General features: G+C 36.3%; 1 protein-coding gene across 1 annotated transcript in view; it reads right to left on the minus strand.

Annotated features, from left to right (window-relative positions):
• Positions 1-26: 26 nt before the first annotated feature.
• The window catches only part of LOC101887956 (5-hydroxytryptamine receptor 2A), a 98,397-nt gene continuing 71,448 nt past the window's right edge, over positions 27-26,975 (minus strand). Inside the window, exons 4-9 of the mRNA XM_059118062.1 lie at positions 17,469-17,693; positions 16,427-16,625; positions 13,133-13,696; positions 2,713-3,105; positions 1,293-1,589; positions 27-1,172 (exon numbers count right to left, since the gene is read on the minus strand). Coding sequence (XP_058974045.1) covers positions 965-1,172; positions 1,293-1,589; positions 2,713-3,105; positions 13,133-13,696; positions 16,427-16,625; positions 17,469-17,693 — 1,886 coding nt within the window. The 3' untranslated portion in view covers positions 27-964. The remainder of the gene's footprint in view (positions 1,173-1,292; positions 1,590-2,712; positions 3,106-13,132; positions 13,697-16,426; positions 16,626-17,468; positions 17,694-26,975) is intronic.

The raw sequence follows: 26,975 nt of genomic DNA on the forward strand, positions 1-26,975 counted from the left end.
AAAATGAAAACAAACACGTGTTTTTTATAATTTTAAAATCAACATTTATTTTAATTTTTTTATTCATACATTATTTTTAGGTTAGGTTGAATGGTACACCCTGTATTTTCGACACTACTACAAACATATGTGTGTATGTATTTACGACTACTTAACTATAATGTAGGTACTACCAGATGCAGGGGATGGACACCACTCTTAAAATAATATTTTTGTTAATTGAGTGAATTGAGCGAATAGACGAATAGCGAATGGAATCTTACAGAATGAACGACCTCTATAGATAAGACAACTTTTTAGTCTACACCTTTGTTTGTCTATGACCCTTGTCTATACAAATTTCCTGGATGCTGTATTTTTGCTCAAGAGCCCTGACCTGACATTATTCTAGTGATCTTTTTTTTTTTACAAAATTTACCATTTACTTTTCGGGAAATTTCAAAAAGAGTTAAAAACGTTGCATTGACTTGTATACATCTGACGGATGTTTGTGTATGTGTGCCCATCCCTGCAATAGGCGACAGTTTATTTTTCTATTTCTTTAGTTTAATCTTAAGCAAATCTTCTTTACAATACTTAAATTACTCACACATATGTAAACTTATAACAACACATAGCTTAGATTGTTTAAACAATTACTTAGGCCTACATTTTACAGATTTCGTAAATCAAATGGAATAGAATTTGTATCATTTCTATATTTACAATACCGTGCGATACATACTTCGGTTAGTGAAACGTAATTCATTCTTTGCTACTTTCCAAGAACCGATGCAACATTTATTGCTTTTGAAATGTATCCATTGTCCTCAGTATACCTGTGTATGCATAAATTCACAACATAATCCTTATGAATGATATATGTTTATGAATTTATATGTATGGATGTTTGAGTGTTCCGCTCCCTTATTTACATCACTCTTGGTGTTTTTTGGCCGTTAAGCTTCACCTGTCAACGGCAACATCAACATTCATCATCAGTTATGGTGTAACTGCCACGAAATTCGCTTAATGGTGTTGCCACATTGCCACTGGACGAGGAGTTGGTGGGGCCAGCCGCCATTAGGGGAGCGCCCTGGAATGATATGGCCAATGGCAAGGCGGAGGGTGCACACAAACTCAATGCACTGCGTCCTTCGGTGACCGAACGATAGCGAGTTGGGCGGCCAGATCTGCAATGAAAAAAAAAATACAAAACCGGTGCATGCATTAGTAACCAGCAATAAATGGAAGTTCTTAAAAAAGCAACAGCGACAACAACGTCACACTCAATGGAAAACAATCCCTCTTACCTCTCACAGTTACACTTGAGCAAACGTATAAATGCCGCCCGGAACGTTCGATTGAATATTGTATATATAATGGGGTTAATGGTAGAGGATACGTAGCCCAGCCACAGGCAGGTATTGACCACATGCTCGGGTACCTCGCACTCGGGACAGGCGGCAAAGATTATATTCAATATGAAGAACGGTGACCAGCACAGAACGAATGTGAAAAACACCAGACCCAATACTTTGGTAGCCTTCTGTTCGGTGGCAACTGCATTGGCGGAGAGGCTGTTGCGCTTGTTACGATTGTTGAGGAAGCTGCAAGAAGAACAAAAAACAAGCATTTTACGTGATATATTTGTGGGAAATGTGGGATATCGGAAGAACTTCACCTAGTGGAATAACTTGTTAAAATGCAACAAAACTAAAAATGCAACATGTAAAAAAGCTGTGAGTTCGGCCGGGCCGAACTTTAAATACCCTCCACCATTTTTTCAAAAAAGTAAAATCCGTTAAAAATTCTGTTAAAATCTTGGAAATACCGAATGTAGCCGTTATATGTGGACCTGCATAGGCCACTTTTTTCAAAAGCCATTACAATACTCAAATGCGAAACTTTAAAAAAATTCTATTTATAATGTCGCTAAAATCATTAAAATACCGAATATCAGGAGGTACCGTTATATGGGGCCATACGAAAACGTGGACCTACACAGACAATTTTCTGTCATAGGCTGCAGTACCTACTACGAACTTCAAATACGAAAATTGAAATAATTCCGGTAATTAATGTCGATGAAATCATGAAAATACCGAATTTTGGGAAGTACTGTTATATGGGGGCTATACAAAAACGTGGAACTGCATACAAAAAATTTTGTCATAGGCTGCAGTACCCATTACGAACTGTAAATATGAAATAATTTCGGTAAATACTGTCGCTAAAATCATAAAAATACCGAATATCTGGAGGTACTGTTATTAAGAGCTATACGAAAACGTGGGCCGATATGGCCCATTTACGAACTTAATCTGCCCACTGGTAAACTATGCATGTATTCAAGATTTTAGCCTTCTATCTCAATTCGTTCGAAAGATAACGTGATTACAACAGACAGACGGACAGACAAATCGATATCACTAGATCGTCTTAGAATTTTATATGCTTTGTAGGGTCCATCATGGTACAATAAGGAGGTAGAATAGCTTCGTAAAACTACAGAAATACAGTCCTGATGCCCGCTTCTTGTTAAATTTTTCATGCAAGAAGTTGTTTTCATTCATTCAATATTTTTCCTCATTTTTAAAATCAGTTAAACAGCGGGAAAAATGAATAAAATGCCTAGATTTTCTTTCAAAAAATATGATCTAAACAGTTCTATCTTTCAATTCCATGAAAAAACTGGCGAATAGCTCGCAATTTTAATACGCGTCAACTTACCGTAAATTTATGGCGGGCGTTGCAACTTTATTGAAATTAAAACGAAATACTTTCAGTCTTCGATTTCGCCTCGTTTCACGGCTAATTGAAGTTGGCGTTTGGGTTCCCTGTTCGCAGGTTCCATTGAAATGATGCTGGTGCTGATGCTGTTGTTGTTGTTGCTGGTGCTGATGATAGTGGTTGCCCATATTGGCCATACCAATTGTTGCAATACCCATTCCCTCGCCGTGATCCATGCCATCGTCACGTCGATTACGACGTAATGAGAAACGCAAAGGTTGCATTGTCGTGGCGAGACTCGTCCCCTTGCCACTTCCTTTGCTGCCGAAGAATTCCAGCTGGGATTTGTTGTTGGCACTCGCAATGCGCACCGAGGAGCGGCGGTTTGGATGGCTGTAAATTGAATTAGAATTTTATTGCAATTGTTAGGTCATTTGTATTTGTTGTGTAAAATCTAGACTTGCAGGGGTTGGGGTGTGTATTAGGTGTGGTTGGGGAGAAGGGGGTGTTAAAATAATACTTTTCTAAATCAAAAAAGCCGCTTGAAATAATTATCAATTGAATTCATAAGTGATTCTATAAGGCTCTATTAGACGAAATATTTTTGACATATGCAATGTTAAATTTTCCACATGTAGTAGCGGTTGCACATATCGTATTATACATGGACGATATTTCCGCAATTTTGACATAGGTACACACGGATAATAAAAATGACAGCATATATGTAAAACCCATTTCGTCTGATAATACCTTTACTGCAACAAGCCGTATTTCCATCCATGGTAGAAATAAGAAGGTTATCTTGTGGAATCATTTGTCTATATTTTTTCAAAACTATTCATTTGAGAACAATTCATTGTCAAAATATATATTTATATATTGTATGTACACGAATCATGGGTTACACATAAGAAGAAGCACCCAAACGCCTTTGCATCCGAGCCTTAGGGAACTAGAACTGTACTTCTTTGTTCCTATTGTTTAGGCTGAATACAATGCATAGCTGGTAGCTGAGTTTAGTACTTGTCACATGGTTTTCGCGGCTGAACATCTTCACGGGTGGAGTGTTGGTAGAAAATCTTTAGCACAGACCTCCCATAATTTTCTATTGTGGACGCGGAATTTATTCTAATATCAAATGTTCTATTTTAGTTTTTTTTTTTTTACATTTAAATAGTATTCCCCATCCTAATGTGGCGAGTTAATAAACTCGTCCCAGCAATAAACTGTTAATGCAAAAATGTAATTGCGTTCGCAGATTGCCAAGGCAGCTGTGGAATTTAATTCCACGAACATGGAGAAGAAACAAGAAACGCCTCCATCAGCTAGAGGAGAAAATTTTCTGCCCAGAAAGTCATGCGGCAGAAGGAAATCTGATGTAATCGTGTAAATGATGTTGGTGTTTCTTGAAAACCACAAAGAAAACTTTTAAATGGGTCAAAATCAATTAACTTCACTTTTCCGAAAAAAAGCAAAAAAAAAAAAAAAAAAAATGAGGAAGGAAGACATTTTTATATTTCTTTTCAATTAAATGTTGGCAGTGTTTACTTGGGAAATTGCTTTAAACATGTGTGAGTTACATTTTGTTTTGTTTCGTTTCCACTCACGCAGGGTCATGTGCATAAGAAAAGCAACTTTTACAAAATGCATAAACTTTCACTAGGGATGTATAGCTTCTATTCTATCAACTATCTGTAACCCCATACACTTGGAGACAGCATCATGCCATAGACCATCAAAGGAAAACAATGTTCCTCCTCAAACCACAAAGCCGAGTCAAGTTTTTAAAATAGACACGAAAATGATTTTAAAAACTTAAATTGTTTCAGACCAAAAGGAAATAGAAACGGGAGGATGATGAAATAGAAAACTAACGATAAGTGCTTTTATTGACGAGTGTGGCCTCCAATTGTGGGAAATTGTCTCATTGTTGTTATTATTATGATTCCTTTTGAATCCATGATCCCCATCTCCTTAGTCTGCCCAGCTTTGTTGTTTCGTTTTTCATTGATTTCGGGGACCAAACCAATGGCCCAATGTTTATTTACTGTTTTTTCTAACGTTTTCCATTAATATTTTAGATATGGCAATGGGAAACAGACATCATGGGTATGTGACGTCTCATCCTTTTATTGGATTTCATCCATTCTAAGCCAAAAAAAGAAGTGATGTTGTAAACCTTAGTTTTTAGCCTTGAATCACTTAGACTACCAAAACCAATTAGTTTTTAATGAAATTAGGTGTGCCTGGTAAATTTTAATGCAGAAATTATGCAGCAATCTCTTTCGGAGAGTAATGCAGTTTTACTCTCTTTTGCAAGAAAACTGTGAAAAATAAACAGACGAAATCCCTGCAAAAACTTGCAAGCAATCAGCTGATTTGTCAGAAATTAAAAATGAACCGAAAAAAACAAGTAATGTTCGATTATTTAAATATATTCTGACTTCTGTTATGATAATTCAAATCGTTGACCTTCTATGGTAATAGGTCCCGAGGGAATGGGTCAATATTGTCCATTCCGTATCGGTTCTAAATAAATATTATTATTAATATTAGTTTGTATGTGTGAAATTTTAAGAGAACCGGATGCTTATTTTAGATTTTATAATTGTTTTGGTTATTCAAAACATTGACCCTTTGTGGGGGAGGTACCAGAAGGAATGGTTCGATCTCTACCATCTTGTGTTGATGAAAATATCGGGATATACCAAGTCTGAATGCAATCGGGTGTTAATTTCGAGTTTTATGAGCTTCATGAATATTCAAAATTTTGACCCTTTGTGCGGGAGGTACCACAAGAAGTGGGCCAATATATTCCATCTTCACAACAGATCTTGTGTTAATAGAAATAATAGGATGTGCGAAATTTAAAGACAATCGACCACTAACATCACATTTTATCAGAGTTATAATTCAAAATTTTGACCCTTTTTGGGGGAGGTACTTGATGGAGTGAATCGGTACTATCCATTTTCCAACCTAACCTATCACAGACGCTAATATTAGGATTTACAAAGTTGGAATAAAATCGGATTATCGTTTCTCTTTCTGTGCAGTAAAACATTTGTTTTAAAAAATTTGGACTTTTTGTGGGAGAGGTACTAAAAGTTGTGGATCGATATTGCCCAACTTCGAACTCGATCTAAGTTTGATAATAATATTACGATGTACCAAGTTTGGCCCAAAGATACCTAGGGTTGAAAACCGTTATTTCAATGAGGCACGTTTTGGCCGTATTAAATATGCGCTTGTGATTTCCAAACTAAGAATGTTTTTAAATCTCTTGTTCAAATATAAATCACCGGAAGGAGAAGAAGGCGAGCTGCAAGTGATTGCAAGAAGAAATTTGTCCAGCAAGAATATGCAAACTCTCAGTGAAATAATTGTCCAAAATTGTTCTCTAAAATCGCTCTCTTTGGCAGAATTTTTGTGTCAATAGACGACTTCCAGTAACGAATTGCAGTAATCGTTACAAATTTTGGGGTTATCAGGTACACCTATTAATGTGGTCCACACGAAAAAAAATCAGCTTAGTTGGAATTGTTTTGACACGGTAGAAAAGTAGGAAACTTGGAAAATATTAGAAATTTGGGAATAACATCATCGACCATAATAAATATATCAACACCTCTATGTGCGGCATTTTTTCCCAGATGCTTTCCAATCGGTTACAAACCAAAATTGCCCATTGCTTAAAATGTGGCCAGATCCTTCTAAGTACCAATTGTCCTAGGGGGTGAATATTTTCTCTCTCTCTCTCCCTTAATAACTCTGTAACTCATTTTGTTCGAATGGTCTACCTTTTAAACATGGATTTAAAGTCAAACCAAGAACGTTCACTGCTACAAAAACTATAACTCATTCCGTGGCGAACATCCAAAATGAGGCAGATATCGCTGTTAATTACAAAACTGTCTAATATTTCGTTTATATATTTTAGACAATTCTTTGTTCGGATAATGTGTTTACATGAAAACAAAAACTGAAGGTCTGTGCCATGGAATTGTCTTCAACAATCGGCATCGTCACCGGCATCAATGTCAAGGTTAATTTGTTGTTTGTGAAACAAAACCTTTTAGACAGACACATCACAGTTAATGTTTGAATGGTTATTTGTTTTAGTTGTTGTAGTTTGTTCTTCTACTTCTTCTTCTTTTTTCCAAGGAATAATTTTGAGCCATCGTTATGATTACTTTTGGCCGAAATTGTTTGGCAAATGTTTGTTTGGTTGGCTGTGTAATGGCGGATGGTGATGATGGTATTACCCAAAAAAATTGCAAAAAATTAATTGCCAGAAATATCTGTTGGACTTGTGAATCATTAACCTTGGGCTTGTTTATTAAAATAAAAATTCAAAAAGGAATAAATTCAAATCCCCTTTTTTTGGTTAAAATTTAAATTTAGCCTCTCCCCCAGCATTGTTCTCGATGGTGGCTCATAAATGTTCAAGGGTCATAAAAATTCCATTCAAAAATCCCAATGACCATTCGAAATGTTGTTGCTGCTGTTGTTGGTGTCAATTTCAACTGGCCGTTTCGCCATTAAATCACCATTCAAAAGTCTCGAGTATTTGGCAATGTTCAACATCTGTCATCCTGTAAAGGAAACCCATAAAAGGGTACAAGTGATGGGAGCACACATACAAATACATACTGATGCGAACGAATGTTTGTGTGCAGGGGTTAGCGAAGTGGAGTCCAACATCATGTAGAACACTTGTTCGAAAAAAAAAACAAAAACATTAATCAAATTGATTGCATATTTTAAGGCATTGTTGATGGGGGGCATTTGTATTTTATTTACATGTGTGTGTGTGTGTGCGAATGGACGATGGGCTCACGTACACAATCAGGCAAGTTGTCATCACTTTAAAATAAATTTACCAAAGAAGTTGTGAAACTTAATTTCTCTAACAGAAACTCCAAATAGAATCGAATGGGGATAGGGACTATATGCCTCTTTATGAGATGATGAATACTCATAGAGAAGATGAGAATGTGGTTGAATGTCTTGCTAGTTTTTATAGGATTATAAAATGAAGAGTATATAAAAATGTGCCACTATTAGCCCTACTAATAATGGCAACTACATTACCCTTAGCATTACCAGTAAAGACAGAAATAATGAGTTATTCCCATAAAATGTACGTGATAACTAAACTTATTCTTAGTATCAGTCGGCTTTGCCGACATGTTGTGTTATATTTCGACTTGTGATATGATTATTCAGACTGTTGACCATTTATAGGGGAGGTTCTGAAGGAGTGGGCCCAAGTACGTCCATCTCTCTATGAGAGATATGTGATAAATTTTGGAAAATGTTGTGATGTTATTGTTAAAAAATATTGGAAAGTGCATAATTAAAAGAAAAAAGAACATGTATTTTCCTTTTGTTTGGGGAGGTACGAGAAAGAGTGTGCCGATAAAATCCATATTTGCTATATCTGGCTAAGGGAACCCTTAGATATATCATGTTTTAGATGAATCGCTGACTTTTTTTTCGCAAGTTATGAGAGATATAAATATCGAGAATTGTGACCTTTCGTACCAGAGGGGGAGAGCCGATATCTAGCCTTTTCACAGCAGATCTTGTGTTAATAAAAATATGAGAATGTGTAAAACTTAAATCGGATGCTTATTTCACATTGTATCATCAAAATGTTGGCCCATTTGAGGGAGAGATACCAGAATTATTGGGCCGATATGTTCCATCTTAACTTGTGTCAATAAAAATATGGGGATGTGTGAAAGAGAGTTGGATGCTTATTTCGCTTTCTCTGAGCGTTTTGTTTTTCAAATCTTGAACCCTATATGGGAGAGGTACCAGAAGGAATGATCCGATCTCTAACATCTTTATAAAAGATTTTTTGTTGATAGAAATATTGAGATGTACCAAGTATGAATGGAATCGAATGTTAATTTCACAACTCTTTGTGGGGAGCTATCAGAAGGAGTGGACCTATACATTTCATCTTCACACCAGATCATGGGTTAATAAATATATTGTGTTGTGTGTAATTGGAAGACAATCGGACTCTTAAATCACATTTTATAAGAGTTATAATTATTCCAAATTTTGACCCTTTGTGGGGGAGTTACTTGATGGAGTGAACCGATATTGTCCTTTTTCGCACCTGATTTAGCACTGACAAAATTATTAGAATCCCTAACTCTCGATCTAAGTTTGATAATAATATTACGATGTACCAAGTTTGAACCAAATCGGATACTCCCTTCGAGAATAATCGTGGGACCCAACCAGACAAACGGACGGACACCCCTAGATTGACCCCAAATGTCCTGCTGGTTCGAGTCACCGTGTCGGTGAAACAAAAATAAAGAGTTTGCCAACACACGTACAAGCTGATAAGCATGCTGTGCTTTACAATCAATCAGAAGATAACCTGCTCAACTCCCCCATTCGGTGTTCCAGAAACAGATATTCGTATTATCTGCCCATGTTAAATGCGGGATTAGGATGTTGTTTTGTAGGTCAAACGAACTTAATGAACACATTATTGGTTTTTTTTTTACTGGAATCTAGTAACCATTTTCAAACTGCCTCTTTTTATATTTTGTCAGGATATTTTTGACTCAGAGTATGTCAGAAATTTAAAGAATGTTATTTCTCCCAAGTCTGATTGATTTGTCTTTTCAATTTAATCATATTTCTGAAGGGATATTTAAATATAACCTTTTACATAGTCTGTAATAAAAGACCTCCAAGTTAGTTACAAACAATAACAAGAACTTGGTCTGATGCTATCATTTCTAAAACAGTCTCTTCGTTTCCACACGAACTACCAAACAATTTGGTTGGTTACTGGTGGCACGGCATTCAGCTATTGTTCGGAAACCTGGTCGTTGTCTTCAAGGGTTTAGTTATTCCATTGAGTTTGGCTGAAAAGCTGTGAAATTTTTGGCTCCATCTCTATCTGCATTCGCTATTGTCATATGTATTTTTTGTTGTATTTTTTCGAACATCCAAAAAAAAAAAACGGAACAGCACCACTGAGAAAACTCACAACAACAACAATAACTATTATATTCACCTTCACATTCTCATCCGCATTCATGGGCTTCTGCACATCCTTGCATGAGGAATGAATTCATGGCTGATGTTCGGGTTTTGCGGAGCATTTTTTTTGTTCGTTGGTTTGTCATTCGGTCTTGAAAAATTCACGTGATGCCTTGTAACATTTACGTGAGTTTCCATCGGTTTTGAGTGTTCTTTATTCGCTGGAGTCTATCTATAATTCTGGCATGTCACTCAAGCGTGGACAACTGCAGTGGATGTGAGTGCGTGTGTGTGTTTGCCATTGTCATACATGGACAAAGAACACAAGTCCATTATCGGTAATTTGCAGTCAGTCAGTCATTCAGACTAGCCTTTTCATGGCTAGAAGAGATATGTACGTGCTCCATTCACAGCCATTCGAAATGTGTTGTTGGTTTAGGTTTTGTTTTGACTAATAACGATTTATTGTAAATTTCCAAAAAGACCGCCCCATTCAAAGGACATTTTCAATCATTCTAATGGAGGGCATCTTTTAATGAAAACAATGCAAATGAAGGGCTTTTAATTATGATATTCGAAAAAAGAGAGGATTTCCCAAGAGCTACTCCCCCTCATGTGACCGCCAAAATAAGCTTTGATGTTTGGAATAATTTACACCTTTTTTGTTACGTCGAACGGCGAATGAAGTGCAAATTATTGTCGCCTCGTGTATGTGAACTTTTCCAGTTTTGAAACACGCTTGTAGTTCAACCCCTGTCGCTAACAAGCAGGCATGTCTTTTCGAGGAACTGTTTGGGTTTTGATTCAATTGTCATAATCCATGTGACTGGGCTACGACAACGCCAACAACGAGGGGTGTCTAGCTAAATGTTCACTATTTACATATGTAAGTGATGGTATTTATGTATATTACAATAATAAGTGTTTGTTTATGCAAGACACTGGGTCGGATGGCAGTGAAGTTGGCGTATGAGTAACTTTAGTAATTACACGCCCCATGGCTGGTGTGGTAAATTAACATTTTCACATTTTTAAAAACCAGTAAGGAAAAGTCGGGCGGGGCCGAAGTTGATTCTACATTTGATAATAAATATTAACTTCGTTGAGTAAATCAAGAGGGGCAAAGCGAAGAGAAGCTACCTCCATTATTTATGACGGCTGAGGTTGCAAAAACCATTCGAAACGCTGACAAAATCAAGGATTGGAACCTGGCGGAAATTTAGTGTCAATTTTGAAATACGTTTGATTTACGTTCCATGTGCCGTATGAGTCACAACACTAATAACTTATACAACCCATATGAGCTCGACTGAACTTTCAATCCACTGTGCTACAACCTAGGGCTTCCCTCCAAAAAATGCTCTCCAATTTGGATGGCTTAAGTTGTTTGTTTTTTAAGTGTCATCAGCCGTCATGCTTGTCATTCGCCCCAAATAACTGCCGTTATCCTTCTACAATATTATTATTATTATTTTGTGTGCCAGTTTATAAAATGCATTCATGTTGCTGTTGTTGTTGCTGCTGCTGTTGTCAGTTGCATGCAGCCGGTTGACTGGCTTTATTCTAGGTTTTTGTTTCGAAATGCATTTGGGGTTCGGTTAAGTTAGGTAAGTGAAATTGCATTTTTATATTCGCATGCAGTTGTTGGGTTCCAGCTAAAGCTCTCACGAGCACGGCTGGCTGCTTGTTGTTGGTGTTTAGTGTCCTAATAGGTTTTCGGCACGTACGTACCAACCAACCAACCAGCCAGCCAGAGGGAGAGTGTTGCCACTTCATAAAGTGAAAAACACGATTAGAAAAGTGAAAAGGTATTTTCAAAGTGACAAAAAAACTAGGATTTAAAATGGCACTGAAGAAAAAAAAAGAATGTCTATGAAGATGGTGGAGGGTTCCATAAAGATATTTTTAATATATTTTATTATATTAATACAAATATAAAAAAATTAGGGTTTCGATGTAAATGTAATTAATTTCATAAGTCATGTTGCTGGTTTGATATCATCATATTCCCTATATTCTCATAATATGGCAACCTTATTGTTTTTTGGGTTTTTCTAATAAGAGTTATGGATTGCATCGCTACACTTTTTCACCTATAAATGGGAATGTTCCATTACTCCATTCGAACCATAATAAAACGTTAAATTTTCCCACCATAAATCTGTAGGCTAGTGTTAATTTTATATGGAGGTTTTCAATATTTGCTGGGGAACTTGGTTTGTTTTTGTTGCATCACAAAACTGTTACTATTTCATGATGGAGGGATAAATACAACGGATTGAAATGATGTTGTCGTAGAGAGGGGAGAGAGAAAAAAATGCAACACAATGGCTGTAACAGTCGTTAGCCTCATCCGACCACAGCACCCAACAATAATAGCATCGGCAATGGTTAAAAGTTTGTGGTTTTCCGTTTCTCGTCTGGATTGGCTAAACGCGAATGGGGGGAGGGGAGGCGTTGGGGGTTCATGGGGCAATGCCTCACCACTAAAATGTGTTTTTTTGCCGTTGTTGTTGTTGGCGGTTACTTTGGTCTTCTAATTGATTTGTGAGCCATGCAGTGACGACAAGGATGCGATAGCAGAAAAAATTGTGGCTGTTATATTTCCTCAACAGAAGTCGAACATCCAACTCCATGTCCTGTCATGTTTGGGGAATCGTGAAACAGCAACATTTTTCCAACTAATAAACGACTTTTCCCCCAATGGCCGTTGGCAGATATGAATTACAAATTATTTATGTAATTGATTTAAATGTTAGTTTTAGAAGTTTTGAAAATAAATTTTAATTTTATGGCAAATTAGTTGGATATATTTTTAATAGTTGGGCGCCACATGTAATTATTTTGTATGTGTATAAGTAAATCTATTTTTTTTACTCTATCCCTCTAATTAATCTGTATTTGGAATTGACTAATAACTCTAACACGTGAAGGTTGACAAGTGATTTTTACCCAAATAAATGGTCCTTCGACTTGTCAGTAAGGAACACCGAGAAACAAATGCAATTAAGAAATAATTTCCATTTTTTCCACCTTGTAATGTTGATGCGCTGTTCATGGTGTCCGAACATGTCTACCTTGCAGCGTCATTATTCTTGTTCAAGTTTATGTTGGTTTCTTACTCTTTTACAAGAAATGCAGGGCGTCACTGAGGTTACACTGAGAGAAATGTTAAGGGAAGTTGCAAATTTAAAGAATATGAGTGGAGGGAGGGGATATAGAGAGAGAGGGGAAAGTCGTGAATTTACTGCAATGAAATTTTGGCTCTGGTGTACACATTTTTTTTTTAAATAACCCCATATAAAAATTTGGGATTTATACAATTTAACGTTTATTTTTTAAGTGTGTTGCACACACAGAGCAGTCCTTTTTCCGATTTTCTTTCCAGCGTATAACTTACCTATCCATTAGATTCGCATTACCAGCATGCGATGAACGCCAATAGTTGCCAGTGTCCTGGTGTGCCGTCGTCGATGCTGTTTGATGGCTGTGCACCGATATACGTCGTTTATCATTGTTGGAATAACTGTTGCCGCCACCGATGGCCCCTAGACTGCTGCTGCCCCCACCACCACTGCCCGCTATTGTGGTGTTGGTCATCATCACTTTAAAGTTGCTCGGCTTGCTGCGTAAGGATGACGAAGATGAATGACGCAAGATACCACTGCGGAAGCTGGTGCGACAGGTATTGGTTGTCGCTGTGCTGTTGCCCGGCGTTGTGCTCCCAACACCACTGCCACAATTGCTGCCATTATTACCATTCGAGAAATTCGTTGATGAATTGCTGCGATGAGCGGTGGATTGCTTTTCATAGTCGTGGCTGAAGTTGCGATTCGAATCACCGCTGGCTGTGGCACTGCCGCCGAAACAATATTTGCTAAAACTAGAATTGTTGCTGAAACTACTGTGCATTTGGATTTGCTGCTGTGAATGTTGGGGTCGTATTGTAAAACGACCGCCCAAGCTGTAAGTGAGAACGTAGCGAAAGAGAGAGAGAGAGGGAGAGAAATTATAAAACAATCAATTTAATTTCATCAGAGATTAGTTTTTATTCAATAACAAAATGAAATTTCCAAATCAAATGAAAGCCACACTGATAGTTGTTGCAACATCCGGCATCTCTAATGTCCTGCTCATCATCAGCATCAGTTCATTTTATTTCATCTTCTTGTCTCTCATCCCATGGATATGTTCCTGACAACTTCATATTAATTGAATCAATGATTTATTCAGCAAATGATAAACCGACGAGGAGAATAGATTTGTGATTACTCTCATTAACTGCACTTCATTTGGGTCAAATAGTTTTCAATTGGAAATTAGATATTGAATTATTAATTTGAAATTATTGCTAGAGGAAATAATTGGGAAATTGCAGGAGAAAAAAGGAATATTTGAAGTATAAGTGCTAGCAATACTCATACGCTCCGAAGGCCATTGCTAGAGGCAATAATGGGAATAATAATTGGAGGAGAAAATAGGCTTTCGAGGAAAATCCAAAAAAACTGACCTTTGACTTCGAATATATTTTTTTTGCACATATGAGATCTATGGGGTCTTATCAAACTTTATTTACACAAAATATCCTAGACTTCCATAAAAGTTTAGCTCTGTGGGAATCATTGCTATTTAACCACAAGTGTGAAGTGTACTTTCACTGGAGCGTATGAGTATTGTTAGTACTTATACGACAAATATAGGTAATGACAATACTCATACGCTCCATATACGACAAATATAAGTAATAACAACACTCATATGCCCCGTATTGAAGTCTAGGATAGTTGATTTCTAGGAAAGTTTGAAAATACCCCATAGATTTCATGTGTTCAAAAAAGTTATTCGAAGTCAAAGGTAGGTTTTTTTGGATGTAAAAAGGGGGTTTAACAAATGGAGTATATAAAAAATGAGACATCGTGATTCTTAAATCGCATATCAATGCATGCTAAAATTTCTAAGAAGGTCCTTCAATAAATTATAAAATATTTTGAAAACTCACTGGACCAGAATCGTAGATTAAAAAAAAAAAATGTATCAAAAAAAACTTCGGGCCAAGAATTATATTTTTTTTGGAACATGTATCACATTTATATATTTTTGGAAAATATTCGTGGATTTAAAATAACTTGAAAACGGGGTTTTCTCAAAATATTTAACAAAAAACTCCCGGTTACACTAATCGCAGATTTTTAAGACCGTTCTTGCATCCTGTACAACATATTGTTATAATCTAGTAAAAACGAGTAAAAAGATTTACATTTTACGTTAAAAAAAATCTTAAAAATACCGAATACATTGGGATGACATTATGTTGAGGTCTATACATAGACTTGGACCTGCATAGGCAATTTTTGTTCTGACCATTATCAGAATTGTGAAAAATTCGGTGAATAATGTTTCTGAATATCGTCACAATACTGAATATAGGGAGGTACCGATATATGGGGGCTATACGAAGACAGACAGGCTGTCATAGCCAGACAGACAGACAGGATGTCATAGAAATTTGAAACAATTCTGTTGAATAATGTTGCTAAAATCATAAAAACCCAAGTAAAAATATATGGGGGCTATACGAAGACAGACAGGCTGTTATAGCCAGACTGACAGACAGGATGTCATAGAAATTTGAAACAATTCTGTTAAATAATGTTGCTAAAATCATAAAAACCCAAGTAAAAATATATGGGGGCTATACGAAGACAGACAGGCTGTTATAGCCAGACTGACAGACAGGATGTCATAGAAATTTGAAACAATTCTGTTAAATAATGTTGCTAAAATCATAAAAACCCGAGTAAAGGGAGGTACCGTTATATGGGGGCCATACGAAGACCTAGGCCTGCATAGGCAATTTTCTGTCACATGCTGTAGTACCTATTAGGAACCTGTATATCCAATTTTTGTCATAGGCCATTACAATATTCAAATACGAAATTTAAAACAATTCCGGTAAATAATGTCGATAAAGTCATCAAAATACCGAATATAGGGAAAACAATTTCAATACCAAAAGTCCTGCAGAGAAAACATACATTTGAGTAAAATTGTATCAACCTTCTTTAATTCGTTCGGAAACTAGTGTGATTTACACAGACGGGCGGACATCGTTAAATCTGTCGATTTTTTTCTTCAAGGTTGTCTAGAATTTTATGCTGATCAAGAATATATATATGCTTTGTGGGGTCTAAAATGTGTCGAGGTGTTACAAACGGAATGACAAACTTAATATACCCTCCATACTATGGATGGTGGAGGGCATAAAAAGGTCCATGGATTATAATTTGTATTACAAAATATTCGAATTATTTCCATTCTACTGACCGTCTCCAGCCGAAAATCTGTATGATCTGATTCACCTATTGCTGTGACAATCAAAATTAAAATTATCTTAAAATTATAGTTGCGAAAACAAACACCATTTGCGAAAAACCCAAAATAAAATATCAAGGATTTGTCAGACTTACTTTCTTGCTTTAGTTTCCTTCAAGGTTGGCTCATGTCAATTGTGACACAATGAAACCAACAATTCCTACCATTTGTTCTTGACAATAAGGATAGTAAAAAAAAATACTCTTTACTCACACAGATACACTCACACACACACTGGCAAACACTTACTTTCCATTACCTTCCATCGAACAACTGGCCATAACACAATACACAAACAAAGAACACCGAAAAAAAAACTTACCGACGAAATAATTCGCTTTCCGGATGTTCGGCAGCAAATCGAGCCTTCTTTCGCAACAGGGGAATGGTCAGGGCGTACGTGATTACCATCATGACCATCGGTATGTAGAATGCCACCAGGGAGCCGAATACGAAGAATGCTCGATTGTTTATAACGCAGATATTCGGCTGTGGCATGATATTCTTTTCGTTGACTAGACCTATTGGCAAAAGAAGGGAAAACAAAAACGAACAGGAAGAGAGAGAGAGAAGAGAAGAAAAGAAAAGATTGCAACGTTAATTTATGGCAAGGCAAGCCATTCAATGTAAATTATTGGAGACAGCAGTGGCGGTGGCGGTGGCAGTGGTTGGATGCCAGGGAAGGGAATATCTTGCCGTGGTTTTATCAACATTCATTGTGGCCGGCACGGCATCCGTGAAGTGGATCAGATCAATGCCACAAAATAACTATTGTTCATTGTTGTAGTTGTTGTAGTTTTTTTCCTTTTGCACTCCATTGTTTGGTTTTACAATGGAGACATGAATATTTGCTCTATACTGGGTTGTTTCCTTTTTTTAGGTTCAGAGAACAAATAAAGCAATTACATGATGACGATTTTTGTTTTTCTTCTTTTTTTTAATAGTTTTCTTGGCGATAATTGGAAATTGTAATAAATAGTTCAAAATAAAATAAAGTGAAATAGTTGAAATAAAATAAACATTGTTAAACTCGCTCATAGATAACTGCTTTGCTCAGAAAGCATTCCGGTGAATAATGTCGCTAAAATCATCAAAATACCGAAGATATGGAGGTACGGTAATATGGGGCCTATACAAAGAACTGGATCTGCGTATGCAATTTTATTTCATAGGCTGTAGTACCCATTACAAATTTCGAATACGAAATTTAAAACAGATGCGGTGAATAATGTCGCTAAAATCATCAAAAAAAACCGAATATAGGGAGGTACCGATATTCAGGGGAAGACCTGGACTCTTCTTTCACTTTTTCACTCCACCCCAATATACACATTGCGCTTGTACTTTAAACTCCGCAAACTTACCCAACACTGTTATGGAACTGGAAACAAGCATGGCCATTAGCCAAACAATGGCAATTTTCATGCCGGCCAATCGCTTCGTTGAACGATGCCGCGAACCCAATGGATTCCGAATGCCCAGGTAACGGCCCAGAGAAATGAAGCACATGTGCAAGATGCTGGACGAACAGGCCATTACGTCGCATGTAACGTAAATGTTGCACCACGTAAAGCCCAATGGCCAATAGCCTGCAAAAAGAAAGAAAAAAGAGAGACGATATTGAATGAATGCATTGCTGGTCTAAAAAAAGAAAAGAATTGCATTTTTTTAAGACAAAAGAGAAATATTAAAAAAATTAAAATAAAGCCCTTTAAGAATAAAGAGAATAGCTCAATTAGGCTGCCCTTAATTAGTAACCTTTCAATGGCAATTTTTGTTTTTTTGTAACAATTTTCAATCCAATTTTTGTTTCCTTTGGAATGAGAGGTTTCTTTATTCAAAGTCTATGCCAAAGTCTGGTTTTGTTTTCTTGTCGGTCTCTATTTAAATACGTGCCCCAAAGCAGTTTGTAGTTTTGCCATTTTTCTGTGTGAGAATTATGCCTAATTGCCACAAGAGTATCCGGTAATTGTCTTTGAAGGACAAAGTATCTAATGAATTAATGTGTGAATGTCATGCAATTAATTGTTCTTACCCAGAGATAAAACAACAACAAGTTTCAAGAAGGAGCTTGCCCAACTTCCTTCAATTTTTACACATCCCCATATTTTTTCTATGTTACAGAATGTGTAACAATGAAGAAATATTTACCAAAATCATGTCTGGTGCAAAGATCGGATATGTACAGGGTGAGATAAAAAAAGTGCAACAAAGTCAAACGCCATAAGTTTTGGCATTTTTTTAATTTATTGAATACAAGTCAAAAATTTCCGAAATAGCATAAAATTTTAGAATAAGTTTAGATTTGTTCGAATTGGTCACCTTTGGCACGAATTATAGCCTTCAAACGGCCAATGAAACACGCTGCCCGAATTTTGCTCTGCGATATTTTGGTCCATTGCCACGGTCGATTAATACGAGTGGAGAGCGACCATCGGCTGTTATGGCGGCCCACACCATCACCATGGCCGGTGCCTGAGTTCTGGTGGCCAACCGAAGGTGCACATTTGTCGGCTGACCTCTTTGGCAATTGAACACGATCATTTTGTTTGTTTACAAACTGCCGGACAACGAATGTTTTCTCATCGGAGAAAACCAAATTCGGCAGTTCACCATTTTCGGCCAAGCGAAGCAACTCTCTAATTCTTTTGAGTCTATTTTTTTTTCTGTTGCGGCGTAAGTTCTTGCACTTTTTGGAATCTCAATGGCTTTATCCCGAGCTCATTTTTCAATACTTGCCGAATAGAATATTGCGATATGTTCAGCTCACGCGCCAGTTTCGGCCACTACGACGTGAATATATTAAAATTTCAGTATTTAAGATCTATTCTTTTACCAAATACCAAATTTCGTACCATTTAGTATTTTTCGTACAAATATAGGACGTATTTCCAAACTACCGTCAAAGCTCAAACGCAGATACCATGAGTAATAAATATCAAATTTCGGTATTTTACCTCTGCCCCTTCACCCAATACCAAATTTAGTAGCATTCAGTACTTTTAGTTAAATTATAGTACGCATTTCCGAAACCAACTCCATATGTCCAGGCGATACATGAACAGCGTCTGTCAAAGCAAATTTCAGATTTCAAGCAAATAATAAATTGTATCAAATATGGTACTATTTTGTACTTTTCGTGCATTTGTAGTATCCATTTGCAAAACCAATTCTTTATCACAAACCAACCACCAACAGGGACCCCAATACAAAATTTCAAAATTCCAGCTTCATTCTAAATCAAAATGTTTCAGATTTAGTACCATTTAGAATAATTCGCACCCTTGGTACACTTTTCTAAGGCCATCTTCTTGATATACGAAACTACTTTTCAACCTTGATTCTCATACCAAATTTAGTTTTAGCTCTATGTGTTACCATTTACAAAATGGTACCATTTTAGAAGTTTAGTATAATCTTAGAACTTTTCGTTGTCTTAAAGTTTGAATTTCCAAAAACCCCTCGGTAAATCTATATTGCACTCCATCAGTGACTCTCATTTCAAAAATTTAAAATTCTTGGTAATTCCGTTTGTCTAATACAGATTATTCGTTCCCTTTTAGTACGAATTTTCCAAAAAAAAAAAAACGGCCTTATCACACGCTTCCTCACCAAGACTTGCTCTCCAGCAGCCGTTTTGTCTGGTCGTTGATTTTAGATTAGCCACTCAGTCAGTCAGTTATTTCACTGCTCTTTCTTATATATATAGATAATCTGATTATATTTGGAGTAATGTAATTATCCAAAAAATAAACTAAAAAAACATAGCTTAATTTTTAAAAATTTCTCTGAAATACTTGATATGTTTTAAAATAATTTCTCAGCCAAACATTTTAATTGGCAATGCATGGAACATCCTCTGGTTTCCGTATAATTTTTGATATTCCACTTCTGTAATCGATACGATATCCCTTTCAATGATTCGAATTTATAATCCTTTATCCCGAAACATTTCAATTGAACTGAATTTGCTATGCAGCTGTTTTGGTGTCATTTCCTAGAATTGCTCAGAATCCAGTGAACGGTAAGCGCTTTTATACGAGTTTTAATCAACACTTTCGGTGTGCTTGTGTTCTTTTTTCCGATATGTTATTCGCATTCAATAGATATTTTTTTGTGAACCGAAACAGAAAACAAAAGATTCAATTTATTTAAATTGGCTTTTGGCCAAACAAAAAAAGAGAAAAAATGGAAGCGGCAACAAGAAATTTGGAAAAGTAAAATTCCCCCACATCTTGTAATGCCGCTATTTCAATTTATTGCAGACAGACTTCAGGATCCACGCCACAGCCACCCTTTTTTTGCCTTTGTTCTTAGGAAAACATCAGCCCTTGTGTAATAACATTTAGTCTACACACAGGATTCCATATAAACATGTCCACACACACATATGTAGTGGAAATATGGAAGTATATTTCAATTTGAGCCCAGGCCCATAAATTCCACTGCAGATACTGGGCGAATGATTGGAGCAGCTGTTCGCCGGAGATTTGGTTTTAAGTAAACTTCGAATTTATCTTCGAGGGAAAAAAAGAATATTAGATGTTTGAATATTTTTGCAATGTAAACAATAAATCTCTAATAGAAGTACAGACATATGTATGTACACACAGACGCACACACACATTTCGGCTGGATTGGCTGGAGTTCTGGATTATTTATGATTTACAATATTAAATGTGTGGTTAAGTGCGAGGGATTTAGAGATTAAAGGAAATTTCTTTCTTAAAAATATTCCATGCAATCACCCATATATTCACATGTGAACATCTCAAAGGGACTCCAGAAAAGATATTGAATTGAATATTCAAATGTTGTTTTTTTTGTTCTTAAACATTATGACAAATTTAATATTGACTGCATCCTGCAGTGCTCTGTCGTTGGTAAACAAATTGACATTTCTTTTGAATATTTCTTCGATTCAATTTGGTTTATTCAGTTTTGCTCAATGCTATCTGAAACTAGACAAACAGACACACAGGCATACACACACACACACACTCTCATCCATCCATGCAAATCACAGAATACGAACCGAGACTTGGCAATGGAATGAGAGTAGTAAGTAAATGGTGATGCCCCAGTGGCAGCAACAATCGGCAACATATGGGAATCTAGTTGCAACATTAGTTCGGTATTATTATTATTGTGGACCCATCCAGTCATCCAGATGCTTGTTCGTGTGTGTGTGCGAATTGAATAGTTGAATTTGGCATAGTTCTCCTTTTTTATGATTGGAATTTGCCATTGAATTGAATTGATTTGCTTTTCAAACTGCCATTCGGACAATAAGCAGAGCAGAAAAACTACTTCAGAGCAACAATTTTGGGTTCACTTTTGAAGAAATGCTGCTATTTTTGTAAGCTCTCCTCAAATGTGACAGACCAGAAGAGGGAATAGAATTTGGAGCATAATCATGAGACCATTTGGGTTAAATAACCCTGTCTTTATTTCAACCTCCCACCATAAGATGAAGGATGTTGCTTGTTATGTTATTCAATTTGAAAATTCCAAAAATATTTTGTGCTATAATTTCTGATCAGGATAGATTTCTTGAAATTTTGCATAAACTTTTGGAAGACGCCAAATAAATCCGATTCGATTTAGTTTAATATGGGGCTACTGTAAAAAAATATAAAGGCTATATGAAAACTATACGAAAAACAACCGATGGTCACTCTCCGCTCGTATTAATTGACCGTGGCATCAGAATAAATGCCGAATATTATCGCGAAAATATTCTGGAGGGTGTATTAAAGCCTTGGGCACGCCTACATTTTGGCCGCAGACCTTGGACATTCCAACAGGTCTCAGCATCATCGCATTCAGCACGCGCCACCCAAGAATAGTTACGAATGAGGTTCCTCGCTTCATTTCCAGCGCGCAATGGCTACTAATATCTATAGATACCAATCCGTTGGACTATTGTGTCTGGAGTATTTTGGAAAGCAAGGTTGGCATTAAAAAATACAAAAATGTCGATCACCTCAAGCAAGCGCTTCGCCGGGAATGGACCAAAACACCGCAGAGCAACATTTGGGCATCGTGTGACGGTTTCATTTGCCCTTAGAAGGCCATAATTCGTACTAAAGGTGACCAATTCAAACAAATCTAAACTTATTCTAAAATTTGATGCTATTTCCGAAATTTTTTATTTCAAGGAGTTACAAACGGAATAACAAATGAAATTTAACTTTCATATTCCATAAAAATGGGATAAACGGGTCCCGCCTTTGCATCCTGGAACAAAGCACTATTATGCCTCAATATTTGTTTTTTTTTCGTTTTGTTAGAAACTCAAAATTTTAACTTTCGCTGATCTGAGGAAATCTAATTTTTGGGTCTCAAGTTACTTGAACACCTGACGCCTTATAATGAAGACAGTGTTGTACAACAGCAAAGTTGTAAAAAGTTTGGTCTGGGTGAACTTAAGGTGCGATACATAAAATGATTTTCTTTCTGGCATTAGTTATCGATTGACTGCTTTGTAAAAGAAGAAATGATTTTAGGTGGACATAGTTTCTACAATTTCGGTCCAGTATTTAAACTTAGTTGACATAAAGTTCTCTGACTCTTTAACAAAAAGAGCCAGCCCATGACTTATGTCAAAAAGAAAACCCCCTCATGCATTCTCACCTTAAGCCATCGACTGGCTTAAAATTTTTTCAAAATTAAACAAAACTTGATATTTTAAGTCCGAAGTATTGGAATATCTAGTCAGAAACTATACTATTTTGAGACCTTATATTTATATTTTATATGACAGGCTTGTATAAAAGTAGCGTTGTAAAAAGTTTGACCTTGTAGCACAAAGATATGAGAACTTCAGGTATCGGCAAACTTTATTGGAAGGTACATTTAATCTTCAAAAATCTAAGATGAAGTCGCATAATTTTTGCCTTCTCGTTTTGCTTCTAATTAGAGTAATATTTGAATGTGGAAAAAATGTTCCATATTCAAATTTCATTGGTGAAACGTATAATATTTTCCAAATTGAAATCGGAAATTGGCAACAAAGGCCCTTGTTGGTAAAACAAATATTCAAGGCAGTGTCAGTGAAGATAGAAATCACGCACACTCTTGCTCCATAGCATCATTTCCCTGGCTCATAATGTCCCCACAGAGTTGCAATTATTTGCCAGCTTTTCGAAAGGAAAAACTTTCATCATTACACCAATACATTGAAGGGAACCCAAAAAAGAAATCCCATGTTTTACCATCAATAGTTGTGATTAGGGAAGCCATCAAAGGATATTATCATTTGGCTATTATCACATATTTAATCAAATCCTGGACTTATGTTATCAATCAGAGAAACCACTGCACACACACACACACAAATAGAGAAATGCCACACACGTACTCAATCTAGTTTTCGATTTCTTTGGATTTAGAAGTTTGTGTGTTGTGCGGTTCGATATGAGATTTCCTGATAAAATTTCTGTCCAAGTTTTATCCTTTTGCAAACAGACTCACACACATCGCCACATCACACACACTTCCTCAACATCTATGGCTGGATAATAGAATACTGTGAAACCTTAATACCTTCGGATGATACTTCCAGCAGGAGTTACTTTGCCATACTACCAACCATTCGGATAGAAATGGAAAAGTTTGTCCGCAAACAGCAATGATGAGATGGTCGTCCAACATTAGAATTTTGGCGTGTATAAAATTAATAAATATTTATGGTTGTCTATCTGTGGCCGGGTAATGCTGGGCATGATAGGGAAGACATATCAACATATTTATACTTTATAGGGGTTGCATGGATAAACCTATCTGTTATTGAAATTAATGTTTATGATCACACATCTAAATCCATTTCAGGGCCAAGTCATTCAGTGTTTTTTATGGATGGTAAGAATTGGTATTACTCTCGAAGGGAATTTCCAACTAGATTTTACACATCTCCGACTAGATTTTACATATCGTAATACACCTACCATACGATTTTCGAAAAAAATTACAGTTGAATAACAATTGTTCTTTCTTCTATTTTCATTTTGGTCTAACTGAGTAAAATTTTGATTATGGACTGGTCCAATATAAATATTAATATCCTACATTCCCTAGAAAACAAAGGCAGTTGAGATCTATTTCGAAATTTTTATTAGAGATCCTCAGTGACTCGCCAATCTTTCAGAAACTCTCAAAATAGGTCCACAATTTTTTAAAAATTCTGCCCTTCAGTTGTATCTATTCCACAAAAACTTATGATATATTCCTCTTTTACTTAAACGATTAGAGGCCAAGAATAAAGTAGAGTTTTATCATTTGCTACAGCTCATATGTAACGTTACTTCACGATTTTAAGTATGTCGAAGGTTTCAGATCCATTTGAGAATTAAGGATTAAGCACTGCCTATAGAAAACTTCCAATGAAAGTCCACTATTTTACATTACCTTCTAATTATTGATATTCGGAATTTTGTCGACATTTTCATTTCAGAAGCTTTTTTCAAACGAGACTTGAGGATAAACGGATTTTGGTTTCTCTGTGCATAAAACATTGAAAAGGCGAATTTTCGCCTTCGTTTTGATAAAGGACCCATCAGTAGATCTGGTCAAAATTTATATAATCACAAGACCCATAGAATGGCTTACAGATTTTCTTCAAACTTGTCACATTTAAATATTTCTTTGGACTGGATATTTGTGGCTACTTATTTTGCCAGCTCCTCCAGCTCAACATAAGAAAATTATAGGCGAAGTGATTTCTCGATATTTTTCAAACCTTTCCAAGCCTTATATTACTATGACACATAAGTCTGTGAGAAAATAAATCACACTGGAACGATTTTCTTCGAACCTTTCCCACATCAACCCACTAGTTTTGCCACCTGCCCCACAAACGGCCAACATTTTAAAAACCATAAGTTATACAAATATCTTCTACTAATTCCAAACATCATATATTGTTATAGTTATGTCAGATTAAGGTTAGGAATGTGCACAAAAAATATCGATCCGCTGCTTCTGGTATGCATTTAACAATGGATTATAGTAAGTGAAATAAGTCCATAATTGTCTTAAAACTTCGTTCTTCGTTCCAAATACCTTTAACAATATTAGATCAATTGCGAATATGGAATATATGGATCCACTTTCCTGCTATTTCCTTCACACATGATCCAAAGCCAAATTGAAACTTCCAGGGAGCTTCTTAAAATTTATAAATCTTAAAATTTCTACCGGCCTACATTTCAGATAAAATTTGGTCCAGTTGAACCTAATACAAACCACATTTAAATATTTCAAGATTATGAGCTTAGATTTTAAATATAATTTTTATATCCGCCTTTAAGTTTACATAAATATTAAACAGAATTCAAAATGGTGCCATGAGTTTTTTGGAGATCCGGGGCATTTTTTTTGTAATGTAAAGAATATTCCAGTTAGAACAATTTAGTAAAATACCTTTCCTTTCTCCATTTTCCACAAACAATGGGCATTTGTTATCTACACCTCAAATTTACATAATTTCTCTTTTTTCCTGAGACACCTGGAGTTTAATTAATGACAGGTGTCGGCGGAACAATAGACTCCAACACCTCAAAAGGAAATTCCCATCATCCGCATGGAGACTACAGACATCCGTACATATTTTGCCATTAGTGGAACAAGGCTTGCATGGTGTCTCGGTGTGTGTGTGTGAGTGGATTATTGGCTGACATAACATGGAAAAATACTTTCATTATTCTTCTGGCCGGCATCATATTTCAAATCCGAGCGAGCTGTCTTTCTACAAATTAATTTGCCAACATCCTCTTTTCATTTGGAAAATCGCTGTGCACTCAAACGGGGCCATGAGTGCGAGAGGAAAATAAATATTTTGATTTTCCTTTTTTTGTTGCTGCTGCTGTGGCAGAGATCTCCAACACACAGCCATAGGTGTTAAGGTCAATGGTGAGTTGTGGAATTGAGGACAAGCCATTTATATCCGTTTGTAATTTTTGGCACTTTCCAAAAGAGAGTGTGAGTGTGAAGGTATGGGTGTGTCTGAGAATCTAAAATCCTATTACAGAGACATGTGTACGTGTACGTGTATGTGTGTGTGTGTGTGTGTGGGTGAGTGTTATATGACATTTTGTGTAAAAGTAAGCCACCATAATCATTTATTTCTTGGCAGAAAGATTTTGAAAATTCTTGTTTTACCCCGCCCCTCCCAAGGATTTCCAACTAATGACTGCTGCCAGCGAGGCCGACAGAGTTGTGAAAAGATTACCTTTCTGGCGACAATGTTGGATTGTTTCTCCTTTCTTTCTTTTGTTGGCTGGATGACCCATTTAGAAGACATTAACCAAACCTTTCTTTCCTTCCTTCGATGGTCATTGACAGGGTATTTCCTCTAAATGGAATCGCAACATTGCCATAAACATCCCCATCGGCAGGGCTTTTGTTCTTTTCGGTAGATTTAGAAGAAAAGACCTAATGGAGTGCCTAAATACTGTTTTTCTTTTTCAAAGAAAAGGAAAATAAAGGCATTCAAGTCTTCCCCAACTCCATGTGGACTCCCACGATTGTCATGGAGGATGTCGTCGTAGAGCCTATAAAAACAATGAATTCTTTTTTTTTTTTGCTAAATCAATAACAAATCCATTAATTTGTTTAGAATATCCTATTTGTAGCTGTGGGAGAGACAAAGGAATTTTATTTCGTTTGGTTGTGTGTTCATACTCGTACATATGCTATTGTTTATTCCTTTTAAAAAATCCAGTTTAATGGCCATGGAATGTCTTCTGTCTTTTTTTGTGACCTTTTCTTGCTTTTCGTACTGTCGGCCTTCCTCGGTTTGGCTTACCAAATGTTCCAATTCGATTTAAATTATTTCACATTACGCCTGTGGATTTGCATTAACCGAATGC

This window comes from Musca domestica, unplaced genomic scaffold (genome assembly GCF_030504385.1).
Source record: "Musca domestica strain aabys unplaced genomic scaffold, Musca_domestica.polishedcontigs.V.1.1 12, whole genome shotgun sequence".
Classification (NCBI taxonomy): Eukaryota; Metazoa; Arthropoda; class Insecta; order Diptera; family Muscidae; genus Musca; species Musca domestica.